This window comes from Filicampus tigris, chromosome 1, assembly GCF_054856515.1.
Source record: "Filicampus tigris isolate MCC_2025a chromosome 1, RoL_Ftig_1.0, whole genome shotgun sequence".
NCBI classification, from domain to species: domain Eukaryota; kingdom Metazoa; phylum Chordata; class Actinopteri; order Syngnathiformes; family Syngnathidae; genus Filicampus; species Filicampus tigris.
Genome location: NC_141217.1, coordinates 40,499,533 through 40,524,850, shown reverse-complemented (window position 1 = coordinate 40,524,850; position 25,318 = coordinate 40,499,533). Strand labels below are relative to the sequence as shown.

The 25,318-nt window shown below is 42.0% G+C and overlaps 1 protein-coding gene across 2 annotated transcripts in view; it reads left to right on the top strand.

Moving 5' to 3' along the window:
* Positions 1-25,318, top strand: part of acvr2ab (activin A receptor type 2Ab) — a 44,045-nt gene that overhangs the window by 14,003 nt on the left and 4,724 nt on the right. Inside the window, exons 2-11 of one of the 2 annotated variants that reach the window (XM_086041553.1) lie at positions 4,345-4,552; positions 5,879-6,012; positions 10,214-10,368; positions 15,165-15,188; positions 19,384-19,527; positions 20,355-20,498; positions 23,005-23,150; positions 23,301-23,415; positions 23,486-23,624; positions 23,717-23,847. In XM_086041553.1, coding sequence (XP_085897679.1) covers positions 4,345-4,552; positions 5,879-6,012; positions 10,214-10,368; positions 15,165-15,188; positions 19,384-19,527; positions 20,355-20,498; positions 23,005-23,150; positions 23,301-23,415; positions 23,486-23,624; positions 23,717-23,847 — 1,340 coding nt within the window. The remainder of the gene's footprint in view (positions 1-4,344; positions 4,553-5,878; positions 6,013-10,213; positions 10,369-15,164; positions 15,189-19,383; positions 19,528-20,354; positions 20,499-23,004; positions 23,151-23,300; positions 23,416-23,485; positions 23,625-23,716; positions 23,848-25,318) is intronic. The other variant, XM_086041561.1, reaches the window with a different exon arrangement.

The window sequence follows — 25,318 nt, the reverse complement described above, 5'->3', positions numbered from 1 at the left end:
CTCATAGATGCTCTGCCATTGGCTAGCCTAGCATCTTCCTGGCATCCCATTGGCTAAGAGGGACCTCTACCCTATGTGTCTTTGTGTTGATAGACAGGTAGATAGATAGATATGTGATAGATATGTCTATGCAGCGTCCTCGTTATTCGCCCCTCGAGGCATGAGGTGTTCCGATAGTTTGACATGAATTAAAAACGAGGAAAAGAAAAAAAGGAGAAAATCGGTTTTTTTTGTCCATACAAACAAAGCAAGAGATAATAGAAAAGTATGAAAGGGGGATGCGCTTGGTTGATCTCACCAAAGAATATGAGCGTAATGTATCGACAGTCGCCACGTTATTAGATCAATTGTTTACAAAACGCCAGGCAAAAAGCACTTGTGAGAGAGAACATGAACCAAAGAGGGCAAAAAGCGACGAGGACAGCAATTAAAAGGTAAACGACCATCATTTTTATTTCTTACTCTATTCTTTATATACTCTAAAACATTTATGTCTCAATATTGGGAGGTTGGTACGGGTTAGGGCATTTACATGGAAAACGCGTCTCTACTTACAAAATGTTCTATTTAAGAAATGTCTTCCAGAACCGATTCATTTCGTAAGTAGAGGTACCACTGTATATGCATTGAAAAAGAGATAGACAAGTGGAAGTGCAGGATAGATGTTCAGGCCATGACCTGACGGTTGAGGACCCCTGATGTAAACGACACTTCAATGTGAGTACATTTGGCTCTGAAAGTTCTCTAAATATTGCTGCGTTGATTCGAGCTTCAGCTCAATGCGCACATTAAAAAGGTCTAACATATCGCATGTGTGTAGCTCACTGGAGGAAGGTATGTTTTTCAGCAGCCTCCTGTGAGTTAAGAAGTGGCTTTGGTGTTTAATTGTTCACCGACTCTTAGTTGCAGCTGAAGTAGGTTCACAGTTCACCTCATTAAATGTCATATTTGGAGGAATGTGGAAATTGAAGGAACCAAATGCCTGTTGGTCAATTTGATTGCATACTTTGGAGCAATTGCGCCTTTTTATCGAGAGATTGTGCATTAGGGCTGTGCAATTAATCGCAATTCAATTACGATTTCGATTATTACACTCCACGATTACAAATTGGCACGATTATTAATACTAATTTTGAGTTGTTTTGAGGCACGCGTACACGAGATACTCCGCCGCGCCGCCCTCTCCAAGCTAGCCAGTCAGCCCGCCCGCACCCCGCAAGTCACACTGCACACGTTCCTACTCAACGTTTTAACAGAGCAACAGACCTAAAAATGGCACAAGACCCGCCACAGGAACGACTTGTAAACAAGCAAGGCAAGTCGAAATCGCTTATTTGGTTACATTTTGGGTTTGCCGTGGAAGATGGCGAGCAAAGGCGTATGAAGTGCAAGTTGTCTCTGCATTCACCAGCAACACAACGAATCTATTCAACCATCGTTTGGTTTACGATGATGTTATGATACACCAAAGCAAGAAAACACAGTAAGATTTGGCGTCGTCCGCAATCGGCACGAGGGATTTATTTTAAATAACATCTCTTATGAAAATATACTTTTAGGCAAATTTTACTAGCACAAAAATAGAAACCACGCTAAACATTATTACTGTGACTTAGGTTAAATTTCTTGTGTGGTGTATAATATAAAGTCAATTTTTTTGTGTTCATTTTTGTTTCAAATTGCTTGAAATGCAATTTGCAAACATGTTGGTCATTATATTGTAATACAGTTTATATATGACCTACTGTAATTTAGAAGTATTGTATGTACTGTTACTAGTATGTAACGGTCAACATTTAAATTAGTTTGACCCAATCAGCATATTAAATGTATCATTTATCAGAAGCAAATTACTTTAACTTTGTTTACTGTGTGTAAATATTACTTTAAAAACAAAACAAAAAAGGCTCCAGACAAAGGTCCAAATGTATAGAAAAATAGCATGTTTGTTATTCTGTCAAAATTGTCATTTTACTCCAACTAGTTTACTACTTTGGCAATTTATAAGTGCATAGCAAGTTAACTTGTTTGTTTATACAAGGAAACCATACTTTAATTTATACATCCCAAAAAAATAAATAACTAATTTAATAAATGTTGTTGGGTCCAAAACGAACTTAAAATTTGATAGCGTTTCAAAGAATTTTGTCTTAATATTTTTTACATGACTTCAATTATTACCAAAATAATCGTGATTCATATTTTTTTCATAATCGAGCAGCCCTATTGTGCATGACTATTCCTATTGACGCAGAACAAAGACTGGCCTATTTTTCAAGGGAAAAACATGAAATGCAGCATCTCCAAAGCTGTTTGGTCACTTGCTCTGTCTTACTCACGATGTTGCAGCTGACCTCCCCCGCTTGCACAATCCGTGCTCACACCATCGGCCATTTTCCTAATCACGCCTGAAGATGAATTGGCACGACGCAGCTTCTTTCTCCTTCGTTGCGAGGCTTCTCCACTTGGACAGTTCTCATTGACTTGAGGCAAACGGGATTTTTCTCATTCATTGACGGCATATCTGCTCACGGCTGGTCGTCCTATCGTATGCCCTTGCTCAATCAGCCCAGACGTTAACTGCTTTAGATGACTCGGAGCTGCTACCGTGGCCCGAGGATGGATTTCCTTGCCTTACAGTATGTCCGCCCCGCTGCCGCCACTGCTTGACCACTGCAATCATATTTAATTGCAGGAAATAGCCGTGGAGCTGTTCATTGAACAACGATTGCAATTATTAACAACGTTTTTTGTTGTTGTTGTTGTTGTTCTTTCTTTTTGTGACATTTTATTCCAAAAGAAAGACCAGACTCATGGGGATGTCGTGTATATGTGTATATGATCTGGTGCATATGTGAAGCCCTTTGAGACTTTCCTGTGATTAAGGGCTATATAAATAAATTTGACTTGACTTGACTCATCAGGTGCTGTTTAGAATGCAGTCCTTTGACTTTTCTGCGAACAAGTTCGTAATCGTTCAAAGCAATTTCCCCCATTACAATGCAAATTCACCACCTTTTTTGTCATGTTTTTCTTGACAATAATATTTTCAATGCACCTCCTTCCGCTAGTCTAAACACTGTATTCTGATTGATATTGTGTTAGTGGAATAAGAGTTAAGCAGTAAACTCCACCCATTTTTGTGCATGTCAGGTGGAGGACATTTTGTCACTTGTGTCAACTGAAAATGACATCACAGTTGCTCAGGGCTCAGGTAACGACCAATCATGGCTCAGCTTCAGAAAACAGGTGAGCCGTGATGGGTCATTACCTGAGCCCCGAGCAACTCTGATGTCATTTACACTCGACAGAAGTGCCAAAATGGCAGCCCCCACAGATGGCAAAAAAGGGGTGGAGTAACTCTTATTCCACAAATGCAATATTAATCAGAATGCTGTGTTTTCACCAGTGGAGGCTCTTGTAAGGGAATTTTTGGGGTTGACTGCCCATTTAATAAGGGAAAATAGCACTGTATTAGGGCTGGGCGATATGGCCCAAAATGCATATCACGGTATCCTTTGCACGGCAACAATTTATATCACAATAGAAAGTTAAGGGTAAATATTTTTGATGAATTAAAAATAGATTTTTAATTCATTTCATTCACTTGGTGTCCAAACCATTAGCGCCACCTACCAAAAAAAACAACAACAAAAAAACAAAAAAAACAAGTGTAACTCTTAATACACACCGCACATTTTTCCCCCTTTTGGTTATGTTGAAGGCCATTGTCTCAGTGATTGTATTACATAGATTGTCATGAGCTTTAATAAGGCGGTTGTGGGATTCTCAGCTTTTGTGAACTTCCTTGTGATGAGGTCAAATATTTTTTCTAATTGACTCATGGCCTGGTTTCAATTAACCAGGCATCGAAGAAGAATCACTATGTACTGCGGGAATGTGCTAGCAATATTATACTAATCCTGTCAGACATTCAGATGTGTTGGTTCCTCATTAAAGTACGGTAAACACTTTGTTCTGTATAAATTCTAGTGGTTTGCCTTGATTCAGTATTTGAAAACATTGCTTGAAATGCATTCACCTGTTATATTTGTATGATGTCATTTATTTGTATTCTTACATGTTTGTTCACCACTGTTTTTAATTGTCTTATTTTCTCTTTTTCATAGAAAAATGTAGTTAAAATATTCTGCTTCGATGCGTGGGTACACATGCATTGTAATTTTCCTTTCATCAACTTTAAGATATGCATGAAATAATCAAAATAGCATGCCTTGAGATGACCATTTCGATAGCCTTTGGCCATGCAAGAAATGTGAAGAGCAATTTCTATTTGTGAAAAATGAATGCGATTTTGACTTTTGTCGTCTTGCCTGTTGCCAGGCGCCATCCTGGGACGCTCGGAGACGCAGGAGTGCAGCTACTACAACTCCAGCTGGGAAAAGGACCGCACCAACCGCAGCGGCATTGAACCCTGCTACGGCGATAAGGACAAGAGGCGGCACTGCTTTGCCACGTGGAAGAATATTTCTGGCACCGTGGAAATCGTCAAGCAGGGCTGCTGGTTGGACGACATCAACTGCTATGACAGGTATGCTCAGCCAGATGAAGAGAAAGCAGATGTACTTAAATCCATTTTAGATTCATTTGCGCCAACGCGAAAAGACTAGTACATGAAAACAAGGGTCACACTGTATTTCTCCGTGCACTCCCTTTTTTTCCCCCATCGCGGTAAATTTTTAAATGTCACCTACTGCGGTGAGGTTCTTTTCTAGAAATGGCTTCAGCCTGGAGAGTAAATGATGTTCATAGTTTGTTCTTTAGTCCAGCATCACTTGCTCTTTCCTGGTGGCTGCCGAATTTGCGGTCAATATAGATTTGGAACCCGAGCTGAGACGGCGCCGCCTTGCCTCCCTGGAGCGTCCGCAGCGAGTCGAGGGCGGCTGCCACTTCCTCGGTCTTATCTGATGGCTCTGAGAGTGTGAAAGGCAGAGTGGGAATTACTGGAACTGTGTAGAATGTATTTTTTTCCGAGTCTACTGTATTGTGTCGAGCTAAGGAAATGGAAAAGGTGTGTGTTGCACTCATTCTAAAGAATCCGTGTCATGTCATACGTTTGCAAATATTGCAATAGATGTTGCCATCTTCAGCATTTAGCTTTTTCTTTTTCCTCTGCCTCACTCAGTGACGTCACTCACACACACTCATTCACCCAATCTGTGATTACGACACATTCGACTTGACACACACGCAAATTAATAACAGCAAAACACTGTTAACGTATGTTGTAACCTTCCCAAAACAATCACCAAAGGCATGTTTTGACTATTATTTCTTTGAATCGTCACATGATTCTGGCCACATCTGCTTAAGTTGCCTCCATCCTCAGATGAACAGATCATGCAGTTCTCCACCTTAAATGAAATTAGTAACTTATCTAGTATTTGCGGTCTATTTCAGGTCTTGTGTTTTGACAGATGCCATTATTGTATTTTAGGAGGTGGCCAGAATATCTCTGACAAAATAACGATTGGTAATAATGGTCGTGTTGGCCTTCACGGTGAGCAAATCAAGCGCTCCTCTCTACTGAATACGGACTGACTGTAAATGTGCATTCAGCTCACATTAAACATTCATCATGTGGGATTTTCCTCACTGTTTTAGAGGAAGACGTTTTGCGTGCTATTTGCAACAAATGTTCTGCAAACTTTCCAGGGGGAGGGAAAACAAATCGAGCTTCAACACAACAAATCTTATCAGCCGCTTTAAAACGTGTGTACACAAACTACAGTTAACTCCAAATTAAAAAAAAAAAGTTGGTGGTATCGGTTTCGAGTAACAGGGATTTATCAATATCGGCTGGCTTGAATATTGTACATGTTGTGTATGTGTTGTGATTTCTCCTTGTTTTCTGCAGCAATGAGTGCGTAGAGAGGAAGGAGAATCCCGATGTTTTCTTCTGCTGTTGCGAAGGCAACATGTGCAACGAGCGCTTCCTGTACGCACCTGATACAACCCCGCAAAGCGACACGCACCAGTCAACAGCCTACAGTATGTATGGTCAACACGCACACACGAGATGCCATGTCAATAATGGTCATTTACTTGGTTGACAATCATTTGTACTCAAACAGATTTGAATACTCTAGAATATTTAGAAAGTTATGAATTCTGTTATGAACCCTGCCTGAACAGTTTGCAGTCAGCTGACAAAATGTTGTCATCTGTGTCTACCTTTAAAAAAAAAAAAACGCTTTTTTTACCGCACCATTCTTGTGTAAACCTGTCCGGCTGCAGATGAAGTGAAATCACGGTTTCCTGCCATAACAGGCACATTGCACTGTGCTCATTCTTGCATCATCTTACGTGAACATCACTCCATCATACATGATCACATGAGAAATTTCCTGAAGAAATGTTCTAGTCACTCTGTTTACAGCGTATCCCCGTTTATTGCGAAGCTATGTTCCAGACCCATCTCCAACGAGCGTAAAATCAGCCAAACCTTATTAAAAAACCAACACTTTTTTTCACTGTATTAAAACCTACTTTTGAAAGTATTTCCTGGCGCCTTCTGTTTGTCGCTCCCAGTTATTTGACTGTAAAACTAAAGCAGAAAACAAAAAAGAAAATGAAACCATGTCATTACTTGTAACCAAAGTTTGTGTACATGCAATGCGGAACGCCACACTGTAGATGGGCTAATGGATATTTAGACATAACTCTGAAATCAAACTTGCCTCAAAACAAAATTTGCGCAATAAATCAATTTTTGAACGTGATCAGGATTTTGGCTGCCACGATTAAATGGACTTGACTGTCTGATTTTTTTTTTTTTTTACATTTAAAATGAGGGCTGTGCTGCTTAACCATTGAAGCACTTTCTCAAGCAGTTGTCAGCCAACCACCAGGGGGCGAACATGTGTTTAAGGCTACATTTAAGATGCCTAAATAACAAGCGAGTTGTCACGGTAGCCGAAAGTCACTGGGTGGACTGGGTGAGAAGGAGTCATTTCAAGAGAAGAAATGACCTCAAAAAGTAGATGAGAATGATGGCATGACGTTAAACAAGATAATAGTGTATTTTAGCACAATTTTAAATTCTTGGGTATTTTTTTTTCCTTTAGCATTTATTCTGCAATGATAATCCATCATTTTAAAGTTTCCTCACTTTCTCTTTGCACTGAGAATGTTTCTATATTTGGTGAAAAGTAGCGCAGTAACATGACGGCTCCTTTCCCCAACATGAATACTTTTGGGCATAATGGTGCACCCCGACTCAAAACTGTAAGAACCCCTTAAAGAAAGATCCCTTAAAAATCCACATTGTGGCGAGGGAAGACTATTTCCCTTGTGCCAGATGGTGGTGGTCATTAAAAATGGCTTGCGAACATTTGCATCCGGGTTGGGTGTGCACATGCGGGTATCCTCTGTGCGTCCAGATGTCAGTGGGCACTGTATTGGCTACCCCTCATACAATACAATTTGATTTATATAGCGCACTTCACAACAGCTGGAGCTGTAACAAAGCACTTTACAAACAATAAATAATCATAAATAATCATAAAATAATAAACAATAAAAAGGCCATAATACACAAGTGTTGATCAATAAATTAACATAAAACACTATATGTTTTTAAAACAATCTCCTTTTGCGTGCGCCATTAAAATGCCTCAAGCATTCGCAAACGGTGCCTTTGTCCCTCGGGTGCAAGTCAAATGCTTATCCTCGTCGACTTATCCAAAATATGTATTTTAATGAACAACTGTGAGGATTCTTAAAATGAGGTACACCCACTACCAGTGGCACATGGACACCCTTTAGTGGTATGCGAAAAACTCGCTGAATTTAATGTTCAAGGTGTGCATAACGTTACAGTGGCTTCAACTTTTTTAAATCTAGTACATTGCATTTTGGAAGTCTTAATTGAATGAACTGTCGTAAATTACTTTTGTATTTAATCTTTCAAACTGTTTGTGTTCCAAACATTTATTTAGGTACATTTTTCTATTACAGTGTTTTTCAAACTCTTTGTGCCGCGGGAAATGATCTAATTTGTGTGCCTGTGCAGTCTAGCACCTGGCAGCATAATCATGTCTTTACTACATTGTAGTACTCTTCCATACCAGCAGTTGGCAGCAGCAGGTAGCTAATTGTCTTTGTTTACAGACAAGCGAATTAGTGACGCATGTTTATCCAAGTACCAATGTGAAACATTACAAAATACGTTTTCCTAGTGTTTATTTAATTCCTATTCAAGACGTTATAATATAACGTCATTCTTCAATGTTAAAAAATGCTCATATAAACAATATAACACTTATATTGTTAAAATAAGATTTCAGCTGGTGGTGTGGCGCACTATTTTTTTTAATGAAATAAATGTGCCTTGACTCAAAAAGGTTTGAAAAACACTGTTCTCTTGAACTTACACGTAGTAGAGTCTGAATGAAGCATTTGTCAAGTGCAGGTTTTTATTCTCCTAGAATTAAGAGCAGTGTTCAAAGTGCCCATGATGTTGCAGTGGCTTACATAAAATGAAATTTACCTGACACTTAAAACAAAAAATGTAACATCTGCCTCGTTTTTGATGAACTCTTAGGCCTACTATGCTAATGTATGAAAAGCTAGTCGTTAGGGTGGTACTTAACATTTGGAGATGTTATGCAGTGTAAACCGTTTGCGAACCACTGCTCCGCTGTACAGTATGTATATTCGAGTCCCCACCATGTGGGTTGTGCACACCGCTCTTCTTCCCCGACAATGACAATGGAGGTCAAAGTGCCTTAATAATAACGCCGAAGGTCCGATGTGGCTGCCACCATGTGTTGGAAGGACGGGCACGGCCGGCGGGCACCGCCCCGCTCCCGCAGGGGTCAGACACAGTTCAGAGCTCTGTTATTTTTGGCGAGAGGATTAAGTGATGTCACAAGATGGATTTGCTCGTCCTGCTGTGCATGTGTGTGCATGCGTTTGCAATCCCTCCCCCAAAGGTTTTGGAACAGTCAGGCCGATTTTTATTTTTATTTTTATTTATTTATTTTTTTTTGTCTCTGTAGACTGCTCATTTGAATCGGACATGAAAAGAGAAATGCGTGAGACGAGATCTCCATTTCAGCGTTTTATTTACAGGGACTTGGATGTAGGTCTGATTGACAGCTTCCATTTTTTTCAACCCTTTTTTTCAATGCTGGATACAGTATTGAAATGTGTGTTTTGATTCCCAGATGTGTCCTATGACATTGATTATTCAACAATAAATCGTGCTGAATGTCCACACTCGGTTTCGGATTTGGTTTCGTTGTGTAGTTCGTTATCACAACATTAAAACAAGAGATCTTGCCAAGGGTTAAAAACAGCAGCTGTGCAGCTGAACAAGTGAACATCAATCAGTCTTGCACAAACAGTGACCAATATCCCCATTCTAATGTCCTGAAGAAGAAAGAAACCACCTGTGTACTAAGTGGCAAATTTTGTACAATTAAATGTTTTTGTTTTTTTATTAAATAAATTAAATATTCGCCTTTTGGTCCGGCTGGGCAAAGTACTCATCGCGTATAGGCCGGGGCCTTCTACGTTTTTAAACGCGATTTTGTTCACGTTTCCGACTACCATCTTCGACAAACTAGCACCCGCGCAACCACGCCCTCTCCCAGCTGGGCGATATTTGAAACGAATGACTTACTGACTGCAGCATGGAAATGACCGGACTCAATGCGTCTCCTTTTAGCACCTTCCAGGACCTTTTGGGAGCTTTATGTACTTTTAAGGACCTCGCGCTTTGCCACATTTAAAGGAGCCGCATTTAGGCCCGCCCTCTGTCTTTTAACATAAGGAAAACGTCACTTCCTCTCGCCTGTTCCCTCACTCAAATCTGGCCCCCAAGCAACAACAACTCAATCTAACTAAACAATTGTTACAGAAACCCGGCCTCACCGCAAAAATAGACCATTACATAGACGGGAGAAAACGTGCTTCTGAGTATGCTTATTCCGACTATGTTTTTAAGTTTCACGTTTATCTTTTATCGCCTCCAATATGAGCTTCCGACTATGCTTCGTCTGACTATGTTTTTAAGTTTGCCGTTTTTCTTTCATCGCCTTCGAAATGTGCGTCCGTCATCGGCGGATGGACAGACCGGCCCGTCATATAGGCGGAATGATACACATGATATATATGTTTATATGGCACATTGTCCAGCCTGATTGGCCAAATAAAATATTTCATGCTGTCATTGGTTTCCTTGCAGCCACATCCAACCCCTTTTCCCAGAAGCCTCAGCTCTTCAGCACTCTGCTCTACTCCCTCGTTCCCATCATCGGACTGGCCGCTGTCGTCCTCTTCTCTTTCTGGATGTGGCGACACCACAAGTTGGCCTATCCGGCAGCCCTTGTCCCGACACATGTAAGGAAACATGCACACACTGGGCTTCATCAGCCTCGGTTCGCTCCATCTTCATCCCTCATCCTCACTTTGCTGTCAGTTAACCTGTATGGCGCAGGTGTCCTCTGTGTTTTGAATGGAAAGTGGCTGAAGCGCATCTTGTTGGACCGGCGCTTCATTCCGTGCATTCAGTGTATGGAAGAGAAGTGGGGGGGGGGGGGGGGTGCCTCTGCATTATTGATGACGCTTTATATAGGCAAACAAAACTAAACACAGAAGCGCTCACAGCACTGCCTTGGAGAGTGACGGTGGTGGGCGGATAGTGTGGGAGAGGGAGAGAAGAGAGACATGCCGTTCTCTCAATCTAGTACTTGAATCTACACGGGGCTGGAGCATAGTAGACTGGAAATACTATCGAGCCATGGAAAATAAATAACACTACAATGAAGTCTAGAAAACATGTAATCCGAAAACACTTGAGGAAATAATAGGTGAAATAAGACCGAACAAGACCTCAAGAAAAGAACACATCACACATTGGACCATGATAACTGGAAAAAACAACACTTAAAGTGGAAGTCAAACCAAACATATAATATGTTCTATGCAGTTGTTTGTGCATGCAATTTACACGCAGGCGTGATGCCCAGTTCGGATTTTGTTGTTAAATCCGATCTTTTTATGTACCTGTTCACATGACAAAAACAAATGCGACTTTCAATGTGAACGGAACGCGTCGGCGAAGTGCCACACGCATGCGCACAAAGAACGACGTCGAGTGACACCCACAAAAGATGACGTCGCGCAGCAGCGTTTGCGGACGCAAATGTGGTCCAACGTGAAGGAGCTCATCTTTTTACCATCTTATATCGGCAGAGGAGCTAATGCGGGAGGAGGTAGAAAAATTTTGGGGAAGCGAGGCGGCGCTTTTCGATCTCTTTATTTCATGCAGACGTTTACTAAAGGTGACATCATGTCATTGTCGTGCGTTATAAATGAATCGTTTGCATGGCTGAATTCCTACTATCACCACAAATGTCATCTTGATGCTAAATTTCAAGTGGGATCAAATGAAAGTCAAATGTACAGCTAGCACTGTTACTCAAAACAATGCTGATTCACGGAGGATTATTGTCAGTAGTCTCCCTCCCAAGTACGCTCCTCCGCCCACACAGAGCACATAATGGCCTTTTGATGATGTATAGGTGGGATGTTCATGGTGCAGACGCATCGTATACATATCTGATTTATATCCACCTGCGAAAGAGGACCAGGGCGAGTTTGGAAAAATCGGAATCGGATGGTTCACACTGCATGAAAAAATCTGATGCGTGTCTTATAAAAATAAAAATACCAAAAATATCAATTGAGCTGCAGTGTGAACATAGGCTAAGCAATGAAAATGAGGTAACAGAAATGTGTGCTATCTTGTATGCTTTCCTGGAATCCCACCTATTTACTCTTGCAAAGTCACTAAAGCAAATACCGTAGATATGCTTGTTCTGCCTTCAAGGGCTTGGGCTTGATTGGTTAGACTTTAAGGAGGCACAAGTAGGCACCATTTAAAAATACTTTTCTGCGAGTAAAACAAAACATAAAAACATTTATATGTATATTGGAGTTGTCCTGATACCGATCCCATAATTTGAAGAGGATCGCTATTGGGTGAAAATGGTCAGATATATTTATTTATGTATTTTTCTTACTTTATTTTTTAAAAATGTCATAAAGTGACAAAATAATGCTTAGGTAAATAAGTATACATTGCCAAATGGAGCACGAGGTACAAGAAGAAGCTACGGTTTTATACTTGACTCTGTAACGTTTTGGTGAAAAAGACGACGCCGAAAACCACATCCCCATGAGTGCTGGGAATCCACCAAAATTGGGTTAGTTTGATGCTTGAGCTCTCTCAAATGCGTCCATGCATGAGCATGCATCCTCATCCAGCTCTTTGTCAAATGAATTCATTCATTCAGTAAATGGTCTGTAAGATATTTTTGCTCCTGCACAAAGTAGAATGTGTGATAATTATTTTTGTTGGATTTTAGTTTATTGGAGGCAGAATATTTAAAAGCTATTTGTTTGCATTATTTTGGGCTTCACCACTGATATCCTATAAAAAAGATGGTATTGTCTTTACTACTAACTACTGCAGAAAAAGACGTTTAACCGTGTACCAAATGTATCATGTTGGGATCCCTTTGTCCAAATAAATGAAAATTAAGACATTGGAGACAATTTAGATGGGTTCTATTTCTGGACTAAGAATCGTCAGATTCTCAAAATCAAATGGACTACTTGGGTGCCAAAATATGTGATTGTGACACCCCTAGAATTTATGCAGCATATCGTCACTGTCCTGAGAAAAACACGCATGTCCAATTTTCATTTTTAATTTTTTTAAATGTTCACATTAATGCAATGTCTGTAACGCGGGGACGCCTTTCACGTAAAAATTTAAAAAATGGAAAAATGGATGTGTTTTTTTACAGGACAGCGACAATATTGAAGGTGTCACAGCAAAGATTGCGAAAATGTCGTGTTCATTTTTGTGACAAATCATGGTAGAAACTATAAGCCCCGGGGCATTATTAAAAATACATGAAATTAAAAGTAGTTCCATACTTAACACAAAGTCATGAAAGCATTATTGATCCCTCCATTTAATGCTCAACCATATCCCTTTAAGTTGCTCTTTAATGCTTGTCCAGAGACATTTAACTAATTGAGGACCCTTTTCCTGCCCTCCAACGTGTCAACACATTTAAAACAGTTTGTCAAAACGATGCATGATTACTGTGTGTGAATAATTCATCAGCGTCTTTATCCTCACTTTATGGAACAACTTTTGCTAACTCAGCAAAATAGGAGCTGTGCTAAACTATAGTCTTCATATTAGTGTGAAAGCTCTACGTACTCGCTTTTCCGTGTTTTTTTTCTTGACTGCGACTTAATGGACAGCTGTGGTGTTTCAGCTGCAATTCCTATTCTTTTAAATAGCACAGGGTTCCTTGAACTACATCAACTACATTTAAAATCCAAAGGAAAGTGATGTGCGCCCACTAGTTGAAGTCAGTACATTAACATGCACGAAAGGTCACCCAACTATATCATGAAATCGATTGGAAGCCCAACATTACATAGAAACACCTGAGCCGGACAGTGTATCATTGTTTAAAAAATGCATTGTATTAAGACAGCCAGACTGTTCCTTCGCCTGGAAACCAAATTCCTCTGGCACGTACAGACTCCCTTTGATCAAATATTGGGGTCTGTTTTTCCTGCCTTTGACTTAACCCAAAGAGGCAAGGCCAGACCTCCTTTGTGCAAAAATGATATCGAATCACTGACATCAGGCCGAAAGCTCCTACGTCTCAATTTGGTAAATGTGATGTTTTTTTTTACCAACCTATACTATTGCTTAGTCTTTGACGATACGCCATGCAGAAAGTGTGAAGCTATTCCTTTACCCGGTTGACTAGTAGCAAGTGGCATCCGCATCATCTCTTTGACCCCCCCATTGACCAAAGGGGAAGTCAACCCAACCATATTTTTTTTCAAGAATATGTTCTATTCAGGCCCACTAGTTGAAACAAGGCATTCTGATTATTATGGCGTTTGTGGAGTATGAGAAATGCACGCCTTTTTAGCCATCTCAGGGGGCGGCCATTTTGTCACTTCTGTCGTCTAAAAATGACCTCACAGTTGCTCAGAGCTCAGATAACGACCACTCATGGGTCAGCTTCAGAAAACAGGTGAGCTGTGGTTGGTCATTGCCTGAGCAACTGTGATGTCATTTTCAATGGACAGAAGTGACAAAATGGCCGCCCCCAGAGATGGCTAAAAATGGGTGGATTAACTCCTATTCGACAAACGCAATATTAATCATTATGCCTTGTTTCAACTAGTGGGCCGGCATAGAACATATTCTTGAAAAAATATGTTTGGGTTGACTTCCCCTTTAAAGCAGGATGTAAAAGACAAATGTCGAAAAACGGCTGAGAACAAACTGTCGGTAACCAAATTGTGTGATCACGGAGGACCTGAGGGGAAAATGGGTCAGAGCTGTTGCCAAAGCAAGCCCACCCAGGATGAAATGCACGTAGCTGACTGGTTGTTTCTTCATGGACTGCATACTTGCCACCAGGCCTCCATTTTTCACACCGTAGTGTGGCAAACTCAAATTGATCGCCTCAACCTGCAGATTTGACAGCTAAAAGCTTTGCAGCACTTAATCATGAATGTGGACCCTGTTTTTGCTTTCTTAGAACTACCTGGATTCTTGTGTGGGTGCCAGTTGCGAGGAATTTTGCATATCGTTGCTAATTCTTTTTTTTTTTCGGTCTTAAAAGGTCACGGTGCTTCATTTCCTCTCGTTTTGTTTGTGAGACAAACACGGCAAGCATTCTTGAAGTAGCGTGTGAGGCTGTCCCTCGGCAGAATTCATTGGAGATGATAGTGGACACCGGACCAATCTGCCGAGAACAAAAAAGCTCGAGATTGGAAATGAGCAACCTGCGATTGTGAGATTTTCATTGCTTACCTGTGTCTTGACATAATCACGGCCGCATGCTAGAAAGTTTCTTTTTCTTCCTAACATTTTGATGATGTCATCTAGCATTGCTGTCATCCTAATCTTGCCTTTGGTTGATCATTAATTTTCTACCATCAACGTTCCAGACGTGACAAAGTTGGTGCGAGAGGCAGGGAAGAAGTGCGTCCATCATCTGCTACCGTCAGTCTCTTTCCATCTTCTAACCAACATAAAATACCAATAATTTCTCTGTTTGCTTCTTATGTTCTTTTTCATAAAGCACCCCTTTCACATTATGGTGGAGGTAAGAGCAGTTCAATTGTAGTTGAAACATCATTAATTTCTCCCCTCCTTTGGGTTCAGTATGAATTCTCCACTTCAGTCCCAGGCTGTCTTATTCTCTTCACTCTTGCCACAGCATCTTGTTCATTCAGCACATTTCTGTCATTTTTTGTTTTGTTTATTTGTTTAAAAAAAAAAAGAAAAAAGTGTATATTTCTATTTTGCTGCCTGGGTCTATTGCACGCGTGAATGTCTTTTGTGTTTCCTGCTGAAAATATACTGTGCATGCTGGAAAGTGGGCGACACCAGCTCCAATTGCAGCCCCCCCCTCCTTCCCTTTTTTCATGTGAATGTCCACGTGTGATGTCTTTGTAACATTGTGTTCTAATCTGCTCCACTGGTGGCCAGTTATGTTGACATGAAATTGCAGCGCAAGCCAATTTGCAATTTGAAGCTTCGGGACCAATCTAAAATGCAAAATAACATTTACTGCTGATCTTTATTTGACCTTCTGTAAACTTTTGAATACACATGCCCAAATGTTCATTATTTTAGTAATTTCCCTTTTTTGTACACCTTGCTGTTCTCCAACAAGGAGCTAATTGGTCAATTCACAACAGGTGTTTGCCATTGCCATGGCATTGCTCGACACTAACTTATGCACTGATAGCACTGGTGTCTTGCCTTTGGTTGATTGTTGATTATACCATCGATGTTCCAGCCGTGACCAACTTTGTCGGTTGGTCGCACCAGCACAGATTTGGTCACCCCTTTTTTTGCGCTGGTACAGTGTGTTTGCCAATGTATGTGTGGAAATCAAACACCGGTGTGGAATTGTTGCCATTTAGCTCCTTGTTGGAAAACAGCAAGTTGTGAAAAAACATTGAACAGTTGTGAAGGTTATACTGCATTTTAGGTTCATCCTAAAATTGTACCCGGAAGCCTTATATCCCTCACTTTTTATGTGCGTTAGTACTTAGTCGCACTTTGCACTAAAAGTGCCTAAGTGCCAAAAGAAGGAACTCTCAGACTGACTGGATTAGGGCACGTGAGATGCTGATTGTTGAGAGAACGGATGCGAAGCAGCAGATAGTTGGTGCCTGGCTGGCTTTCTGCGTTGGTGCTGACTAAGCGGCCCCACTGGATGCAGTGGCGCTCTCTGAGTGGGCATGAGATTCAGTGACTCCTGGTTGAGACCTAGTCCGACCCTCTGCACAGACGGTCTTTTCTGTGGCCCGTTTTTAGACCGGACCAACTCGATAATAGATGTGCCATTGGGTTTCGGAACACGAAGGAGAAGTTGGAATTTTGAAAGGTTCAGCTTTCTCTCGCTGATCCTTTTCTTCTTCCTGACAGACTTGCTCCAGCGCAGTAGATATTCAGCTTTTGTCAACATGGTGTGATACAGGCAGGCGGACAGAACAAAGGAGATGACCTTGCATTACCGTTTAGCTTAACATGGATTCTGGCCACACACAAAGACACGGTTAGGAGCCGCCGTTTGTTCTCTCTTTGCCTGCAGACGTTATTGAAAGAGTTCTCATTTATACTGAGCTCCGACCCTGAACAGTCATTTACACAACATGTCAGACAGCGACTGATCTTTCCTCATACAAAAGCAAGTTTTTTTTATATGGCGTGTAGTGTATTTCAGTTGACATTGTCAGCTATGGCAGAAATGTGTGCCTGCTGCAAAAGTGTCATCCAGCTAATTTATCTTGAGTAGGGCTAGACCCATTATCAGCCGGGCCAATTATCGGCGCCGTTATTCGGCATTTTGATGAATATCAATGATGCCCGATAAATCAATTTAACAAACTGCGTTAACTTCCAGGAAGTACTGTATTTGTTTAAATTTCCAGATCACTTTATAAGAGACTCTACCTTGTACTTTGTGTTTTTTTGTTTGTTTGTTTGTTTGTTTTCATCAAAACAAAGATATGTGAAATTTGAACATATCTGTCATTTTGCAATTTTGGACAACTTTGTTTACTATAGAAAAAAAACTATAGGGGGGCTATTGTCGAAGTTTTCATGTAACTTTGGAAGACATGCTGAATGACCCTGTGAGCTCCCTGAACTTTGTTCGAATTTTACAACAAAGATGTTTATTGTCAGAAATGTATAATAATAAAAAAATAAACATGATGCAAATTTTACTGTAAATGAATCAGCTTCAAATATCGGCCTCCTTGACTTCTCATAATGGGTATCGACCCTGAAAAAAACCTTCTTGGCCTGTGTCTTAATTTTGAGCGACGAACAGTGTAACAGCGGCCTTGTGTACTACACTGCGCCGACAGGACTTGGAGTCATGTTTTTGTTTTTGTAAATGGGACCTCAACATGCGAATTGGCTCGATCGTTGTTTTCATCTCTCGGCAGAACTGACGAAATATCCATTTACAAATGTTTTCACATTGACGTCTTCTCCGTCAACCACAGATGTTTTTTTTTGCTCTTAGCTTGGCCAGACGTTATGTATGTAAGCTATCCGCAGCGTTTTTTCTGGAGGTGATGTTTGTCTGCCTCGCCTCGCCCTTAACTGCTCGTTCAAGCAGCCTCGGATTGACAAGCTCGCACTTCCGCCGCACGAACACAATGGTAGCGTGGATCCGGTTGGCCTCAGGCTTTTGAAACTTGCCCGAGCTTATCGCGTAAGCCCCTCTGTTCAAGAAAAAACAGGCACATTGCCGGTGTGGCAGTTAAGACTCCCTTCCTTCATTTCCCTCGCGCCATCGCTGCAGACGTCTGGAAGGTTTCCAGCAGTACATCTGCCAGCGTCCGAGTCCATCAGTCGTTAGCCTGCGTCTTTGGACTCCCTTTTAGCTGTGCGAAATGTGGCCAATGCATGCCTCTCCCAATGTTTCTCCCTCTGTGTCCCAACAAACCTGAACCCCGCCCCCTCCGTCAAGTCACATGTGAAAGTGATCAGCTTAATCCAGATCACTTGCTGAGTGGAACCTGTTTTTCATTTGGAACACTTGCTGTCTTTTTCAGTTTTTATGTGCTCAACGGGGACACCCGCACATGGGTTTGACTTTTTTTCCTGTTTTTGTACATTTGTATGCCTCGTTACCAATCAAGAGGTGGTAGACATTTTCCTCTCCAATTGTATCATTTGTCTTTAAAGGACAAAGTCAACGGTTTTATTTTCCATCCGTCCATTATCCAAACCACTTATCATATATCCCAGCAGGCGGGGTACACCCTGGATTGGTTGCCAGCCAATCGCAGGGCACACAGAGACAAACAAACATTCACACTCACAATCACTCCTAGGGACAATTAAGAGCATTCAATCAACCTACCACGCATGTGTTTTTTGGAGGGTTTTTGGGGGGGGAAATGTGGGAGGAAACCGGAGTACCCGGAGAAAACCCACACAGGCACGAGGAGAACATGCAAACTCCGCACAGGAAGGCCGGGGCCGGATTCGAACCCGCGACCTCTGCGCTATGAGGCGGACATGCTAACCAAGTCGATCACCGTTTTCATTTTATTATTTAAAATAAATCGTGTCCTGCGGAAGTGTCTGGAAGTCTTCAATATGGAGATTGTAAAGAATCTCTTCTGACTGGACTGGTCCCATCAGACCATTTGGTTGGAAAGTAATGGAAAGGAGATGGTCATAAAAGCATCATTAACAACTTCTGCTGGTCAAGTAACATCTCAGAGTTCTTTAGTGTCATTGACCCACTTTTAATATTAGATGGAAAGCATCGTAACCTGACGAACGGTATAAGAAGCGTAATGGCTCACACAGCTCACGTTTTAACATTCTCACTTGTCACACAATCGTGAACACAAAAAAGTAAGAATACTATTCCACTTTAGAGATCACCACTCCGTCTTCTTGGCCTCCGGTGTGGTGGGCCGAGACTTAGTCCAAAGACGGGCAAACGGGAGCACAGAGTTACCGGTAATCCTTTGCTTGTCGAACCTGAGGTCTTGTGAGCTACTCGGAGGTCTCGCGCATTAGTCTCATGAAGCATGACGGTGGTTGCAATCATACAGGCGAAAGTCTCGTCTAATAATAATATATAGATAATATTTGCTGGACTCCCAAGTATCATGGCTGTCGCTCATTATCGCCTCTGCTGGAGCCAAGTGTTACCGCATCGCGACCCGGTATTCTTGCAAGGACAAAAGCAATGACAGGCCAACTGTATTTCACTGTCATCCGATGGAATTTGAATGCTTTGCCCTCTCCCGCAGGATCCCGGCCCTTCGCCGCCATCTCCTATCCTGGGACATAAGCCGCTGCAGCTGATTGAATTGAAGGCCAGGGGGCGCTTTGGCTGCGTGTGGAAGGCCCAGCTTCTGAACGAATACGTGGCCGTCAAGATCTTCCCGATTCAGGTCTTCATCTCTTGATGGATTTCGGTGGCAGAATGTGAACAAGAGAACAGAGACTTTGCAGTGTTCTGACCGTTCCCTTACGAGGGTGTCAAAGTAAAAAAAAAACAAAAAAAAAAAAACAATTGAAGTTACGATGGGGAATTTTGGATTTATTCCAAATTAAAAGGTAAAATAAGATATCATAGCCATCCCTGTATAATAATACAATTTAAAAAGTATGGTATGACATTTCACCAGATTTGTGTATGCAGATGAAATTGTAAATATTTGATTGAATGATCAGCTGTTTCACTGACTGTTGAGTTAAACATTACCTATCCCACTAACCCAACCCGTTAGAAAATTCACACAAATTTACCACAATCCCAAAATACCCCAAAAGTCACATTCAACTTGCTAACTAAATGACATCTTCCCAGAATCTTCTCAGGTCTGCATTTTTGCTCAATGCTTTCCGAAAATGGACTCTTTGTATTCAACTGTACTTGCATGAAACACTTCGCTGTTGTTTTTTTTAGTCAGGATTGTCCTAAAATGTGTTCCCCCAACTATATTTACGCTCCCTATTAACTCATTCACTACCAACCAGACGTTTTCAAACCCTCTGTGAAATGACATATAAATACGTCATTGGGATAGAATGAGTTAAGAGTTCAAGCTTCAATTTTCTAAGGTCCTAGTTTATTCCAATGTTTTCCCACAGCAAATTTTCCAGCTTTGAGAACTGCCTCAATTTGGCAACCGCTCCAAACGTCATGTTGAAAACCCCAACTTTGCTTTTGTGACTTGACCGCAGGCATATAACAGCCTTGTCTTGAATCTTGTAGGACAAGCTGTCTTGGCAGAACGAGTACGAGATTTACAGCGTGAGTGGCATGAAGCATGAAAATATCCTCCACTTCATCGGCGTGGAGAAGAGGAACAACAACCTGGACTTGGAGCTGTGGCTCATCACCACCTACCATGACAAGGTGGGCTGCCTGGAAAACGTTCTTCTCCTGTTCAAGTTAAATCGTGTGACGCCAGTCAAGTCACACAAATCGTATATTCAAACAAAATGACAAACTGAATAATATGAAGTTCAGATCTTCCTTAGACAACCGCCGTTATGCCGTTCTTAATATTCAATAAAATAAAAAAAAAACACAACGAAACGCAAATTCCAAAATGATTTACCGGTAATAATAATTGACTAAGAATGTCAAAGTATATATTTTTTCATGAATCTGACTGGATGGGCAGTCTGTCAATCTGGGTGGGCCTGTGCACACATCATTGTGCCTGTGCACCATTGTAGCTATGCCACCTTCTTGATTTGAAAGATTCTAGGCGCACTGTATCGTGCACTCGTCTTTCTACTTGGAAAACATTTGCGTTGAAGGACTTTTTGGCAAGGTTGCACTCAACGGAGTACATCACAGTGAAGTGGCTCGTAAATCAGCCCCTGTAATTGTTTTCTCAGCAGGGATCTTTTGAGGATTCATAACTCAGATCTACACAGCTCCTCCTTCGTGCAATTTTCAAGAGCGGCCCTGAAAATGCTGAAATGTTCATCAGCCATCAGTTGGTTGGAGCCGGGATTGTTCGTGACTCCTGACCGATGATTTATGCTTGAGTAGGTTCGGGTGCAAGGGTCGAATATAACATGTAGCGGCTCACCGACAAAGCCGCATGGACCGACCTGCAAACGAGCCTCTCTTTTGCTTTTTCTGGCCCAGTTCCCGTCCGGACACGTGGGCTTGTTCTGGGAACTCAGGTCATCTGCGTACAAAACGGTCTTTTCAAAGTTATTTGAAACAAACAAAAACAAAAAAATGCATATTTTGTTCAAAACAGAACAACAAAGGGATGAGTGGAATCTCCACAGAGACTGCTTGCCCTCTTGTGGTCACAGGTGTAGAAACATCAGCATTGAACTGCCAGAAGAAATTCTTTGTGGAATTTGACCTAACACTGCCGATGCATGAGTGTTTGTAACCGCCCTATTATCTTTGGGCTCAATTGACGCCATTTCATGTCGATCATCTCTCGGTTGACATTTGTCTTTTCTTCTTGTTTCTTGACTTTCCCTTATTTAATGGGGACAACTGTGTTGACAGAAAATGAAGATATGGTTTCAGTGTCCTGTTCAATTTGTCCCCCAGCGTTTCTGTAGCTGTAAAAAAAAAAAAACACACACACACACACACACACACACACTTAAAGACCTTTAGGGCGTAAACAGAACCATAACTGTATGTTCAATTTTGTCCCCAAGCGTTTCTGTAGCTGTAAAAAAAAAAAAAAAAAAACCCACATTTAAACATCTTAAGGGTTCTAATAGAACCATAACTGTAACTCATAGTTTACACATTCATTGACTGATTCTAAAGCATTTCTCTAGGTGCTGTTTTTCTCTTTCTACTCTCAACTGATAATGGCATCGAAGAAATGTTTTCCATCAGTAGTACGTGTCACAGTGACAGAAAGGAGAATATTTTTCTGTCTGTTTACAATAAGCCTCCTCCTCCGATAAGAGCGATGCCATTACTGTGCCATTGTCTAGCGACAACCGGCAAACGCTGTACTTCGGCTGCACGTTGTGAAAATGGAAAGTTGTGGTCCGTCTCCCAACTTGAACAACAGGGTGGACTTTGAGGTGCTTAATGACATCCAAATGGTTCCAGATAAGCACAGTCAGCAATGTCCAAGACATAAGATCACCATTTGAGGTCTTCACAACGCAATAAATTGAAAAAGATTGACTGGACGTGACCATTTGTAGGCAAGGTGCGTGCAGCGGGGACACTTGAAAAGACTTGGATGGGACCCACTTGAAATCGTAGATTGGGTTGCTCATTTTTGACACAGTTGGTGTGAAAGGGTGAACGTTTAAAAGACTGGAAGGGCAGAATTTTGAACAAGCATGCCTCTCCTCTCAACCCAATCTGTATCCTAAACTTTGAAAACAGACGAAATATTTAGTATTGCATAGAGCAATCCGTGAGTCAGTGCACAAATGTACTTTTTTAAAAAAAAATTTTTATCCTGAACAGAATACATGTTACTATTCTTGATAACAGTATTTCATTCCCAATTGATGTTTTTCCATTTGTCTAAGATGTTTTATTTACAGTTCTTCATTTCAGGGCTAATGTTCAATATTTTGGAGAACTAACGGTTCATTTCTCTTTTGAATTAGTATGCTCGAATATCATTATATCAGTGGCAAAACATCAACGATGACATCGTTTGCTGAGATAAAATAGTCAATATATTGCCCCCCAAAATTTGCGACGGGTCTATCTGACGGAAAATTGGCCAACAGTTTGATATATGAGCACTCTCTGGAAATGTCAATTGCTGAAAAAACGGTCAACTTTCTCGTCAATTTAAAGGCAATAGGGAACTAAATAATAAATGTTCAACTTTGGATATGGATATGATGTGATGGATCGAGCAGCCGAGCAAAGAGTGACGGATGGCTCCCACTGACAGGGCTCCCTGACAGACTATCTGAAGGCCAACGTGGTGTCCTGGAATGAGCTGTGCCACATCACTCAGACGGCCGCCCGAGGTCTGGCCTACCTCCACGAAGACATCCCCGGACACAAAGACGGACACAAGCCCTCCGTTGCTCACAGGTGCTCCGGCCGGACCTCTCAATCAGTCTATCGTTTGCTTTTATTTCATTTTTGAAATGGCAATTGAAAAGCAGGAAAATGACAAAGACTGGATTGAGAGTTGCTACTTGGTGCTTGCTGTCATCCTCGACCTCGGCGCTTGCGTTTCAGGGACATCAAGAGCAAGAACGTGCTCCTGAAGAACAACCTCACGGCTTGCATCGCTGATTTTGGTCTTGCGCTAAAATTCGAAGCCGGAAAATCGGCAGGGGACACACATGGCCAGGTATGCTTCGGAGACATCCCTCGCGCCGTGCGCCTCGGACCTTCTAAGCGTGTCTGCTTTGGGCCTGCAGGTGGGTACGCGGCGTTACATGGCTCCTGAGGTCCTGGAGGGAGCCATCAACTTCCAGCGGGACTCCTTTCTGCGCATTGACATGTACGCCTTCGGCCTTGTCCTGTGGGAGCTGGCGTCGCGATGCACTGCTGCGGACGGTGAGCCGCGTTGCCTGCCGATTGGCCCTCGCCGGGCGCCGCGAGGTTGTAACGATACAGCCGAGGTTAATCGGGGAATCGTGCGCCGCCAGGCCCGGTCGACGAGTACATGCTGCCGTTCGAGGAGGAGGTGGGTCAGCATCCGTCTCTGGAGGACATGCAGGAGGTGGTTGTGCACAAGAAGCTGCGACCCTGCCTTCGAGACTGCTGGCAGAAACACACGGTGCCAACGCTCTTTTTTTTCTTATTGCACTTTGTCTTCATCCTTTTTTTTTTTTGCAGCAGCAGCAGCATTTTCAACATACACTGCTCAAGAAAAGTTTGGGAAATTGGGCTTTTGGGTGAAATTTTCCGGATAAATCTAAAATGCACGATAGCCTTTACAGCTCAACTGAATTTGACCATCTCTCCACTTGTGAATGCACGTCCAACTGTTCCATGTTTCAGGAGTTGGCTGTTTGATTCACGAATGAACCCGTACATTTCCTGGTTCAATTCAAATTGGAAGCTGTGCCGCCCCAGCTGACAATTGGTTCGGAGTGCCTCGCCGTCAAACAGGATGATGTCAGAGTGAAATGGCTACTTTGTTTGCCGCTTTATTCTTTTATTTACGGCAAGTCGCAAACCATGTTAATCTTCAATCACGGTACACGTTAAATTTCTTTTGGCCGTTTATTGTCGCTCTCGACAGCTCAATACCACCATACGGCCACAACCGCTGCGGCCATCGAAGCCTCGCCAAGAAAAATAGACTCATGACGGACCGAATAAGGAGTTTGCGTCAATGCTTAATACGTCTAGTTTAAATGTATTTCCGTCAACCGTCAGCGGTGGATAGACGGACCGGTCGGTCCATCAGAGAGATGGAAGGCCCGGCCGGCTCTGTGTTTTAGGGATTGCTATGATATGACCGCCGAAAGTCAGAAAGCCGTGTAAGCGGAGGTCCTTACTATCAGACACTGACTAGCTGGTCATGTGCATTCAAACGTTTAGGTCAGGTCAAATGAACTTCGCCTGTCAAGGTTAAGCCATTAAGGACGGGAGCGCATGAGCGCATTGCTACCACTAGAGCAGGGAGCGCTGTTGTCATTCTACCTTCAAAGCCGGGAGAGCGGATACGTCGGTGTCTTTTTTGAATCCAATTCTCCGTCTCTTAGCCAATTGAATGCATCAGAATATACACGTGAGGGTGGCGCGAGACCGCGAAGGATGTCGTGGAATTTTTTCGAGCCGTAGGTAGGCTAATGGCGGACGCCGTCGATGGCCCGGAGCTCTGATTAAAGTAAGTAACGGCAGTGCTATACAGACGACGTGCACGACCAGCGGAACCAGTCGAACGTGATATGATAGGGTTTGTTGACAATGACGATATTGAAGTCTTTGTAACGGAATAGATGGTAATCACCACTTGATTTTTTTTTTATTAAAATGGTGCTTCACTTGCACTGACACGTTATTTTTACATCTTCGATTGAAACAGCAAATAATAATCAATTCTGCCTGTGTGAAAGCCACATGTCTAAGCTTGAATTCTTTTGGAATGATGTTTCTGTCTGCTACAGGGGCGGAGATATGAATCATTTTGTAAGTGTTGCATTTCCGGGAGAACTTCAGGTTTTCAAGGGCAATTCCAAAGGCCACCGACGGTTTTGGGGAGCTGTTGAGAAAGGCGCTTTAGTCCTCAATGGGTTAAA